This window comes from Bufo bufo, chromosome 8 (assembly GCF_905171765.1).
Source record: "Bufo bufo chromosome 8, aBufBuf1.1, whole genome shotgun sequence".
Taxonomy (NCBI): Eukaryota; Metazoa; Chordata; class Amphibia; order Anura; family Bufonidae; genus Bufo; species Bufo bufo.
This window is the reverse complement of record NC_053396.1, coordinates 231,386,551-231,399,404: the sequence shown is the minus strand read 5'-3', so window position 1 is coordinate 231,399,404 and position 12,854 is coordinate 231,386,551. Positions and strand designations below refer to the sequence as shown.

The 12,854-nt window shown below is 47.3% G+C and overlaps 1 protein-coding gene across 1 annotated transcript in view; it reads left to right on the top strand.

The window, feature by feature from the left end:
• Window positions 1–11,092: 11,092 nt before the first annotated feature.
• RTN2 (reticulon 2) overlaps window positions 11,093–12,854 on the top strand; it is an 80,457-nt gene continuing 78,695 nt past the window's right edge. The window contains exon 1 of the mRNA XM_040442475.1: window positions 11,093–11,245. Coding sequence (XP_040298409.1) covers window positions 11,215–11,245 — 31 coding nt within the window. The 5' untranslated portion in view covers window positions 11,093–11,214. The remainder of the gene's footprint in view (window positions 11,246–12,854) is intronic.

The following is a 12,854-nucleotide window of genomic DNA, read 5'->3' as shown; positions in this document are numbered from 1 at the left end:
TGTGATGACAGGACTGTGGTATAGCAGTGAGGAGTGAGTGTGATGACAGGACTGTGGTATAGCAGTGAGGAGTGTGTATGATGACAGGACTGTGGTATAGCAGTGAGGAGTGTGTATGATGACAGGACTGTGGTATAGCAGTGAGGAGTGTGTATGATGACAGGACTGTGGTATAGCAGTGAGGAGTGAGTGTGATGACAGGACTGTGGTATAGCAGTGATGAGTGAGTATGATGACAGGACTGTGGTATAGCAGTGATGAGTGAGTATGATGACAGGACTGTGGTGTAGCAGTGAGGAGTGTGTATGATGACAGGACTGTGGTATAGCAGTGAGGAGTGAGTATGATGACAGGACTGTGGTATAGCAGTGAGGAGTGAGTGTGATGACAGGTCTGTGGTATAGCAGTGAGGAGTGTGTATGATCACAGGACTGTGGTATAGCAGTGAGGAGTGAGTGTGATGACAGGTCTGTGGTATAGCAGTGAGGAGTGAGTATGATGACAGGACTGTGGTATAGCAGTGAGGAGTGTGTATGATGACAGGACTGTGGTATAGCAGTGAGGAGTGTGTATGATGACAGGACTGTGGTATAGCAGTGAGGAGTGAGTGTGATGACAGGACTGTGGTATAGCAGTGATGAGTGAGTATGATGACAGGTCTGTGGTATAGCAGTGATGAGTGAGTATGATGACAGGACTGTGGTATAGCAGTGAGGAGTGAGTATGATGACAGGTCTGTGGTATAGCAGTGATGAGTGAGTATGATGACAGGACTGTGGTATAGCAGTGATGAGTGTGTATGATGACAGGACTGTGGTATAGCAGTGAGGAGTGAGTGTGATGACAGGACTGTGGTATAGCAGTGATGAGTGAGTATGATGACAGGTCTGTGGTATAGCAGTGAGGAGTGTGTATGATGACAGGACTGTGGTATAGCAGTGATGAGTGAGTATGATGACAGGACTGTGGTATAGTAGTGAGGAGGGAGTGTGATGACAGGACTGTGGTATAGCAGTGAGGAGTGTGTATGATGACAGGACTGTGGTATAGCAGTGAGGAGTGAGTGTGATGACAGGTCTGTGGTATAGCAGTGAGGAGTGAGTATGATGACAGGACTGTGGTATAGCAGTGAGGAGTGAGTGTGATGACAGGTCTGTGGTATAGCAGTGAGGAGTGAGTATGATGACAGGACTGTGGTATAGCAGTGAGGAGTGAGTGTGATGACAGGACTGTGGTATAGCAGTGAGGAGTGTGTATGATGACAGGACTGTGGTATAGCAGTGATGAGTGAGTATGATGACAGGACTGTGGTATAGCAGTGAGGAGTGTGTATGATGACAGGACTGTGGTATAGCAGTGAGGAGTGAGTGCGTATGATGACAGGACTGTGGTATAGTAGTGAGGAGTGAGTGTGATGACAGGACTGTGGTATAGCAGTGATGAGTGTGTATGATGACAGGACTGTGGTATAGCAGTGAGGAGTGTGTATGATGACAGGACTGTGGTATAGCAGTGAGGAGTGTGTATGATGACAGGTCTGTGGTATAGCAGTGAGGAGTGTGTATGATGACAGGACTGTGGTATAGCAGTGAGGAGTGAGTGTGATGACAGGTCTGTGGTATAGCAGTGAGGAGTGAGTGTGATGACAGGACTGTGGTATAGCAGTGAGGAGTGAGTGTGATGACAGGACTGTGGTATAGCAGTGAGGAGTGTGTGTGATGACAGGACTGTGGTATAGCAGTGATGAGTGAGTATGATGACAGGACTGTGGTATAGCAGTGAGGAGTGAGTATGATGACAGGACTGTGGTATAGTAGTGAGGAGTGTGTGTGATGACAGGACTGTGGTATAGCAGTGAGGAGTGTGTGTGATGACAGGACTGTGGTATAGCAGTGATGAGTGAGTATGATGACAGGACTGTGGTATAGCAGTGAGGAGTGTGTGTGATGACAGGACTGTGGTATAGCAGTGAGGAGTGTGTGTGATGACAGGACTGTGGTATAGCAGTGAGGAGTGTGTGTGATGACAGGTCTGTGGTATAGCAGTGAGGAGTGTGTATGATGACAGGACTGTGGTATAGCAGTGATGAGTGAGTATGATGACAGGTCTGTGGTATAGCAGTGAGGAGTGTGTATGATGACAGGACTGTGGTATAGCAGTGAGGAGTGTGTATGATGACAGGACTGTGGTATAGCAGTGATGAGTGAGTATGATGACAGGACTGTGGTATAGCAGTGAGGAGTGAGTATGATGACAGGACTGTGGTATAGCAGTGAGGAGTGTGTATGATGACAGGACTGTGGTATAGCAGTGAGGAGTGAGTGTGATGACAGGACTGTGGTATAGCAGTGAGGAGTGAGTGTGATGACAGGACTGTGGTATAGCAGTGAGGAGTGTGTGTGATCACAGGTCTGTGGTATAGCAGTGATGAGTGAGTATGATGACAGGACTGTGGTATAGCAGTGAGGAGTGAGTATGATGACAGGACTGTGGTATAGCAGTGAGGAGTGTGTATGATGACAGGACTGTGGTATAGCAGTGAGGAGTGAGTATGATGACAGGTCTGTGGTATAGCAGTGAGGAGTGTGTATGATGACAGGACTGTGGTATAGCAGTGAGGAGTGAGTGTGATGACAGGACTGTGGTATAGCAGTGAGGAGTGAGTGTGATGACAGGACTGTGGTATAGCAGTGAGGAGTGAGTGTGATGACAGGACTGTGGTATAGCAGTGAGGAGTGTGTATGATGACAGGACTGTGGTATAGCAGTGAGGAGTGTGTGTGATCACAGGTCTGTGGTATAGCAGTGATGAGTGAGTATGATGACAGGACTGTGGTATAGCAGTGAGGAGTGAGTATGATGACAGGACTGTGGTATAGCAGTGAGGAGGGAGTATGATGACAGGTCTGTGGTATAGCAGTGATGAGTGTGTATGATGACAGGACTGTGGTATAGCAGTGAGGAGTGAGTGTGATGACAGGACTGTGGTATAGCAGTGAGGAGTGTGTGTGATGACAGGACTGTGGTATAGCAGTGAGGAGTGAGTATGATGACAGGACTGTGGTATAGCAGTGAGGAGTGAGTGTGATGACAGGACTGTGGTATAGCAGTGAGGAGTGAGTATGATGACAGGACTGTGGTATAGCAGTGAGGAGGGAGTATGATGACAGGTCTGTGGTATAGCAGTGATGAGTGTGTATGATGACAGGACTGTGGTATAGCAGTGAGGAGTGAGTATGATGACAGGACTGTGGTATAGCAGTGAGGAGTGAGTGTGATGACAGGACTGTGGTATAGCAGTGAGGAGTGTGTATGATGACAGGTCTGTGGTATAGCAGTGAGGAGTGTGTATGATGACAGGACTGTGGTATAGCAGTGAGGAGTGTGTATGATGACAGGACTGTGGTATAGCAGTGAGGAGTGAGTGTGATGACAGGACTGTGGTATAGCAGTGAGGAGTGTGTATGATGACAGGACTGTGGTATAGCAGTGAGGAGTGTGTGTGATGACAGGACTGTGGTATAGCAGTGAGGAGTGTGTATGATGACAGGTCTGTGGTATAGCAGTGAGGAGTGAGTGTGATGACAGGTCTGTGGTGTAGCAGTGAGGAGTGTGTATGATGACAGGACTGTGGTATAGCAGTGAGGAGTGAGTGTGATGACAGGACTGTGGTATAGGAGTGAGGAGTGAGTATGATGACAGGACTGTGGTATAGCAGTGAGGAGTGTGTATGATGACAGGTCTGTGGTATAGCAGTGATGAGTGAGTATGATGACAGGACTGTGGTATAGCAGTGAGGAGTGTGTATGATGACAGGACTGTGGTATAGCAGTGAGGAGTGAGTATGATGACAGGACTGTGGTATAGCAGTGAGGAGTGAGTATGATGACAGGACTGTGGTATAGCAGTGAGGAGTGTGTATGATGACAGGACTGTGGTATAGCAGTGAGGAGTGTGTATGATGACAGGTCTGTGGTATAGCAGTGAGGAGTGAGTATGATGACAGGACTGTGGTATAGCAGTGAGGAGTGTGTATGATGACAGGACTGTGGTATAGCAGTGAGGAGTGTGTATGATGACAGGTCTGTGGTATAGCAGTGAGGAGTGAGTGTGATGACAGGTCTGTGGTATAGCAGTGAGGAGTGTGTATGATGACAGGACTGTGGTATAGCAGTGAGGAGTGTGTATGATGACAGGACTGTGGTATAGCAGTGAGGAGTGTGTGTGATCACAGGTCTGTGGTATAGCAGTGATGAGTGAGTATGATGACAGGACTGTGGTATAGCAGTGAGGAGTGAGTATGATGACAGGACTGTGGTATAGCAGTGAGGAGGGAGTATGATGACAGGTCTGTGGTATAGCAGTGATGAGTGTGTATGATGACAGGACTGTGGTATAGCAGTGAGGAGTGAGTGTGATGACAGGACTGTGGTATAGCAGTGAGGAGTGTGTGTGATGACAGGACTGTGGTATAGCAGTGATGAGTGAGTATGATGACAGGACTGTGGTATAGCAGTGAGGAGTGAGTGTGATGACAGGACTGTGGTATAGCAGTGAGGAGTGAGTATGATGACAGGACTGTGGTATAGCAGTGAGGAGGGAGTATGATGACAGGTCTGTGGTATAGCAGTGATGAGTGTGTATGATGACAGGACTGTGGTATAGCAGTGAGGAGTGAGTGTGATGACAGGTCTGTGGTATAGCAGTGAGGAGTGTGTATGATGACAGGACTGTGGTATAGCAGTGATGAGTGAGTATGATGACAGGTCTGTGGTATAGCAGTGAGGAGTGTGTATGATGACAGGACTGTGGTATAGCAGTGAGGAGTGTGTATGATGACAGGACTGTGGTATAGCAGTGATGAGTGAGTATGATGACAGGACTGTGGTATAGCAGTGAGGAGTGAGTATGATGACAGGACTGTGGTATAGCAGTGAGGAGTGTGTATGATGACAGGACTGTGGTATAGCAGTGAGGAGTGAGTGTGATGACAGGACTGTGGTATAGCAGTGAGGAGTGAGTGTGATGACAGGACTGTGGTATAGCAGTGAGGAGTGTGTGTGATCACAGGTCTGTGGTATAGCAGTGATGAGTGAGTATGATGACAGGACTGTGGTATAGCAGTGAGGAGTGAGTATGATGACAGGACTGTGGTATAGCAGTGAGGAGTGTGTATGATGACAGGACTGTGGTATAGCAGTGAGGAGTGAGTATGATGACAGGTCTGTGGTATAGCAGTGAGGAGTGTGTATGATGACAGGACTGTGGTATAGCAGTGAGGAGTGAGTGTGATGACAGGACTGTGGTATAGCAGTGAGGAGTGAGTGTGATGACAGGACTGTGGTATAGCAGTGAGGAGTGAGTGTGATGACAGGACTGTGGTATAGCAGTGAGGAGTGTGTATGATGACAGGACTGTGGTATAGCAGTGAGGAGTGTGTGTGATCACAGGTCTGTGGTATAGCAGTGATGAGTGAGTATGATGACAGGACTGTGGTATAGCAGTGAGGAGTGAGTATGATGACAGGACTGTGGTATAGCAGTGAGGAGGGAGTATGATGACAGGTCTGTGGTATAGCAGTGATGAGTGTGTATGATGACAGGACTGTGGTATAGCAGTGAGGAGTGAGTGTGATGACAGGACTGTGGTATAGCAGTGAGGAGTGTGTGTGATGACAGGACTGTGGTATAGCAGTGAGGAGTGAGTATGATGACAGGACTGTGGTATAGCAGTGAGGAGTGAGTGTGATGACAGGACTGTGGTATAGCAGTGAGGAGTGAGTATGATGACAGGACTGTGGTATAGCAGTGAGGAGGGAGTATGATGACAGGTCTGTGGTATAGCAGTGATGAGTGTGTATGATGACAGGACTGTGGTATAGCAGTGAGGAGTGAGTATGATGACAGGACTGTGGTATAGCAGTGAGGAGTGAGTGTGATGACAGGACTGTGGTATAGCAGTGAGGAGTGTGTATGATGACAGGTCTGTGGTATAGCAGTGAGGAGTGTGTATGATGACAGGACTGTGGTATAGCAGTGAGGAGTGTGTATGATGACAGGACTGTGGTATAGCAGTGAGGAGTGAGTGTGATGACAGGACTGTGGTATAGCAGTGAGGAGTGTGTATGATGACAGGACTGTGGTATAGCAGTGAGGAGTGTGTGTGATGACAGGACTGTGGTATAGCAGTGAGGAGTGTGTATGATGACAGGTCTGTGGTATAGCAGTGAGGAGTGAGTGTGATGACAGGTCTGTGGTGTAGCAGTGAGGAGTGTGTATGATGACAGGACTGTGGTATAGCAGTGAGGAGTGAGTGTGATGACAGGACTGTGGTATAGGAGTGAGGAGTGAGTATGATGACAGGACTGTGGTATAGCAGTGAGGAGTGTGTATGATGACAGGTCTGTGGTATAGCAGTGATGAGTGAGTATGATGACAGGACTGTGGTATAGCAGTGAGGAGTGTGTATGATGACAGGACTGTGGTATAGCAGTGAGGAGTGAGTATGATGACAGGACTGTGGTATAGCAGTGAGGAGTGAGTATGATGACAGGACTGTGGTATAGCAGTGAGGAGTGTGTATGATGACAGGACTGTGGTATAGCAGTGAGGAGTGTGTATGATGACAGGTCTGTGGTATAGCAGTGAGGAGTGAGTATGATGACAGGACTGTGGTATAGCAGTGAGGAGTGTGTATGATGACAGGACTGTGGTATAGCAGTGAGGAGTGTGTATGATGACAGGTCTGTGGTATAGCAGTGAGGAGTGAGTGTGATGACAGGTCTGTGGTATAGCAGTGAGGAGTGTGTATGATGACAGGACTGTGGTATAGCAGTGAGGAGTGTGTATGATGACAGGACTGTGGTATAGCAGTGAGGAGTGTGTGTGATCACAGGTCTGTGGTATAGCAGTGATGAGTGAGTATGATGACAGGACTGTGGTATAGCAGTGAGGAGTGAGTATGATGACAGGACTGTGGTATAGCAGTGAGGAGGGAGTATGATGACAGGTCTGTGGTATAGCAGTGATGAGTGTGTATGATGACAGGACTGTGGTATAGCAGTGAGGAGTGAGTGTGATGACAGGACTGTGGTATAGCAGTGAGGAGTGTGTGTGATGACAGGACTGTGGTATAGCAGTGATGAGTGAGTATGATGACAGGACTGTGGTATAGCAGTGAGGAGTGAGTGTGATGACAGGACTGTGGTATAGCAGTGAGGAGTGAGTATGATGACAGGACTGTGGTATAGCAGTGAGGAGGGAGTATGATGACAGGTCTGTGGTATAGCAGTGATGAGTGTGTATGATGACAGGACTGTGGTATAGCAGTGAGGAGTGAGTATGATGACAGGACTGTGGTATAGCAGTGAGGAGTGAGTGTGATGACAGGACTGTGGTATAGCAGTGAGGAGTGTGTATGATGACAGGTCTGTGGTATAGCAGTGAGGAGTGTGTATGATGACAGGACTGTGGTATAGCAGTGAGGAGTGTGTATGATGACAGGACTGTGGTATAGCAGTGAGGAGTGAGTGTGATGACAGGACTGTGGTATAGCAGTGAGGAGTGTGTATGATGACAGGACTGTGGTATAGCAGTGAGGAGTGTGTGTGATGACAGGACTGTGGTATAGCAGTGAGGAGTGTGTATGATGACAGGACTGTGGTATAGCAGTGAGGAGTGAGTGTGATGACAGGTCTGTGGTATAGCAGTGAGGAGTGTGTATGATGACAGGTCTGTGGTATAGCAGTGAGGAGTGAGTGTGATGACAGGACTGTGGTATAGCAGTGAGGAGTGAGTGTGATGACAGGACTGTGGTATAGCAGTGAGGAGTGTGTATGATGACAGGACTGTGGTATAGCAGTGAGGAGTGTGTATGATGACAGGACTGTGGTATAGCAGTGAGGAGTGTGTATGATGACAGGACTGTGGTATAGCAGTGAGGAGTGTGTATGATGACAGGACTGTGGTATAGCAGTGAGGAGTGAGTGTGATGACAGGTCTGTGGTATAGTAGTGAGGAGTGTGTATGATGACAGGACTGTGGTATAGCAGTGAGGAGTGAGTGTGATGACAGGACTGTGGTATAGCAGTGAGGAGTGAGTGTGATGACAGGACTGTGGTATAGCAGTGAGGAGTGTGTATGATGACAGGACTGTGGTATAGCAGTGAGGAGTGTGTATGATGACAGGACTGTGGTATAGCAGTGAGGAGTGTGTATGATGACAGGACTGTGGTATAGCAGTGAGGAGTGAGTATGATGACAGGACTGTGGTATAGCAGTGATGAGTGTGTATGATGACAGGACTGTGGTATAGCAGTGAGGAGTGAGTATGATGACAGGACTGTGGTATAGCAGTGAGGAGTGTGTGTGATGACAGGACTGTGGTATAGCAGTGAGGAGTGAGTGTGATGACAGGACTGTTGTATAGTAGTGAGGAGTGTGTATGATGACAGGACTGTGGTATAGCAGTGAGGAGTGTGTATGATGACAGGACTGTGGTATAGCAGTGAGGAGTGAGTGTGATGACAGGACTGTGGTATAGCAGTGAGGAGTGAGTGTGATGACAGGACTGTGGTATAGCAGTGAGGAGTGAGTGTGATGACAGGACTGTGGTATAACAGTGAGGAGTGAGTGTGATGACAGGACTGTGGTATAGCAGTGAGGAGTGTGTATGATGACAGGTCTGTGGTATAGCAGTGATGAGTGTGTATGATGACAGGTCTGTGGTATAGTAGTGAGGAGTGTGTATGATGACAGGACTGTGGTATAGCAGTGAGGAGTGTGTATGATGACAGGACTGTGGTATAGCAGTGAGGAGTGTGTATGATGACAGGACTGTGGTATAGCAGTGAGGAGTGTGTGTGATGACAGGACTGTGGTATAGCAGTGAGGAGTGAGTGTGATGACAGGTCTGTGGTATAGCAGTGAGGAGTGTGTATGATGACAGGACTGTGGTGTAACAGTGAGGAGTGAGTGTGATGACAGGACTGTGGTATAGCAGTGAGGAGTGAGTGTGATGACAGGTCTGTGGTATAGCAGTGAGGAGTGTGTATGATGACAGGACTGTGGTATAGCAGTGAGGAGTGAGTATGATGACAGGACTGTGGTATAGCAGTGATGAGTGAGTGTGATGACAGGACTGTGGTATAGCAGTGAGGAGTGAGTATGATGACAGGTCTGTGGTATAGCAGTGAGGAGTGAGTATGATGACAGGACTGTGGTATAGCAGTGAGGAGTGAGTGTGATGACAGGACTGTGGTATAGCAGTGAGGAGTGAGTGTGTATGATGACAGGACTGTGGTATAGCAGTGAGGAGTGTGTATGATGACAGGACTGTGGTATAGCAGTGAGGAGTGTGTATGATGACAGGACTGTGGTATAGCAGTGAGGAGTGAGTATGATGACAGGACTGTGGTATAGCAGTGAGGAGTGTGTATGATGACAGGACTGTGGTATAGCAGTGAGGAGTGAGTGTGATGACAGGACTGTGGTATAACAGTGAGGAGTGTGTATGATGACAGGACTGTGGTATAGCAGTGAGGAGTGTGTATGATGACAGGACTGTGGTATAGCAGTGAGGAGTGAGTATGATGACAGGACTGTGGTATAGCAGTGAGGAGTGAGTATGATGACAGGACTGTGGTATAGCAGTGAGGAGTGAGTATGATGACAGGTCTGTGGTATAGTAGTAAGGAGTGTGTATGATGACAGGACTGTGGTATAGCAGTGAGGAGTGTGTGTGATGACAGGACTGTGGTATAGTAGTAAGGAGTGTGTATGATGACAGGACTGTGGTATAGCAGTGAGGAGTGTGTGTGATGACAGGACTGTGGTATAGCAGTGAGGAGTGAGTATGATGACAGGACTGTGGTATAGCAGTGAGGAGTGAGTGTGATGACAGGTCTGTGGTATAGTAGTAAGGAGTGTGTATGATGACAGGACTGTGGTATAGCAGTGAGGAGTGTGTATGATGACAGGACTGTGGTATAGTAGTAAGGAGTGTGTATGATGACAGGACTGTGGTATAGCAGTGAGGAGTGTGTGTGATGACAGGACTGTGGTATAGCAGTGAGGAGTGAGTATGATGACAGGACTGTGGTATAGCAGTGAGGAGTGAGTATGATGACAGGTCTGTGGTATAGCAGTGAGGAGTGTGTATGATGACAGGACTGTGGTATAGCAGTGAGGAGTGAGTGTGATGACAGGACTGTGGTATAACAGTGAGGAGTGTGTATGATGACAGGACTGTGGTATAGCAGTGAGGAGTGTGTATGATGACAGGACTGTGGTATAGCAGTGAGGAGTGTGTATGATGACAGGACTGTGGTATAGCAGTGAGGAGTGTGTGTGATGACAGGACTGTGGTATAGTAGTGAGGAGTGAGTGTGATGACAGGACTGTGGTATAGCAGTGAGGAGTGAGTATGATGACAGGACTGTGGTATAGCAGTGAGGAGTGAGTATGATGACAGGACTGTGGTATAGCAGTGAGGAGTGAGTGTGATGACAGGACTGTGGTATAGTAGTGAGGAGTGAGTATGATGACAGGACTGTGGTATAGCAGTGAGGAGTGAGTGTGATGACAGGACTGTGGTATAGCAGTGAGGAGTGTGTATGATGACAGGACTGTGGTATAGCAGTGAGGAGTGAGTATGATGACAGGACTGTGGTATAGCAGTGAGGAGTGAGTATGATGACAGGTCTGTGGTATAGCAGTGAGGAGTGTGTATGATGACAGGACTGTGGTATAGCAGTGAGGAGTGAGTATGATGACAGGACTGTGGTATAGCAGTGAGGAGTGAGTATGATGACAGGACTGTGGTATAGCAGTGAGGAGTGAGTGTGATGACAGGACTGTGGTATAGCAGTGAGGAGTGAGTGTGATGACAGGACTGTGGTATAGCAGTGAGGAGTGAGTATGATGACAGGACTGTGGTATAGCAGTGAGGAGTGAGTGTGATGACAGGTCTGTGGTATAGTAGTAAGGAGTGTGTATGATGACAGGTCTGTGGTATAGCAGTGAGGAGTGTGTATGATGACAGGACTGTGGTATAGCAGTGAGGAGTGTGATGTCACTTCCTGCCCCCCCCCCAGGCCTTTGTCTGCTGCAGGCTCCTCCTGTGTGTCTGCTCCTTACCATGCGATGCTAGGCTGGTCCTGCATGTTGTCGGGGTTGCCCTTCTGGGGCTGTATGGATGTCACCGGCCGACCGCCGATATGGGCCACGTCCTGTCCTTCACACACTGCAGTAAGTGCTGCGTCATCTGTGTCTGTGTCCTGCAGGGTGCTGTCCCCTAATGTCACCGGTCACCTGTGTCTGCAGCTGTATGATCAGTGATGTCTGTGTGTTATCAGTGATGTCTGTGTTATCAGTGATGTCTGTGTGTTATCAGTGATGTCTGTGTATTATCAGTGATGTCTGTGTTATCAGTGATGTCTGTGTGTTATCAGTGATGTCTGTGTTATCAGTGATGTCTGTGTTATCAGTGATGTCTGTGTTATCAGTGATGTCTGTGTATTATCAGTGATGTCTGTGTGTTATCAGTGATGTCTGTGTGTTATCAGTGATGTCTGTGTATTATCAGTGATGTCTGTGTGTTATCAGTGATGTCTGTGTTATCAGTGATGTCTGTGTGTTATCAGTGATGTCTGTGTTATCAGTGATGTCTGTGTTATCAGTGATGTCTGTGTTATCAGTGATGTCTGTGTTATCAGTGATGTCTGTATTATCAGTGATGTCTGTGTTATCAGTGATGTCTGTGTTATCAGTGATGTCTGTGTTATCAGTGATGTCTGTGTTATCAGTGATGTCTGTGTTATCAGTGATGTCTGTATTATCAGTGATGTCTGTGTGTTATCAGTGATGTCTGTGTGTTATCAGTGATGTCTGTATTATCAGTGATGTCTGTGTTATCAGTGATGTCTGTGTTATCAGTGATGTCTGTGTGTTATCAGTGATGTCTGTGTTATCAGTGATGTCTGTGTTATCAGTGATGTCTGTGTGTTATCAGTGATGTCTGTGTGTTATCAGTGATGTCTGTGTTATCAGTGATGTCTGTGTGTTATCAGTGATGTCTGTGTGTTATCAGTGATGTCTGTGTATTATCAGTGATGTCTGTGTGTTATCAGTGATGTCTGTGTGTTATCAGTGATGTCTGTGTTATCAGTGATGTCTGTGTTATCAGTGATGTCTGTATTATCAGTGATGTCTGTGTTATCAGTGATGTCTGTGTTATCAGTGATGTCTGTGTTATCAGTGATGTCTGTATTATCAGTGATGTCTGTGTGTTATCAGTGATGTCTGTGTGTTATCAGTGATGTCTGTATTATCAGTGATGTCTGTGTTATCAGTGATGTCTGTGTTATCAGTGATGTCTGTGTGTTATCAGTGATGTCTGTGTTATCAGTGATGTCTGTGTGTTATCAGTGATGTCTGTGTGTTATCAGTGATGTCTGTGTTATCAGTGATGTCTGTGTGTTATCAGTGATGTCTGTGTGTTATCAGTGATGTCTGTGTTATCAGTGATGTCTGTGTTATCAGTGATGTCTGTGTTATCAGTGATGTCTGTGTTATCAGTGATGTCTGTGTTATCAGTGATTTTCTCTCCCCCTTACCACACCCTTTTATCGCCCCCTCCCCCGTACATTATCTCCTCCCCCGTACATTATCTCCTCCCCCGTACATTATCCCCTCCCCCGTACATTATCCCCTCCCCCGTACATTATCTCCTCCCCCGTATATTATCTCCTCCCCCGTACATTATCTCCTCCCCCGTACATTATCTCCTCCCCCGTACATTATCTCCTCCCCCGTACATTATCCCCTCCCCCGTACATTATCCTCTCCCCGTACATTA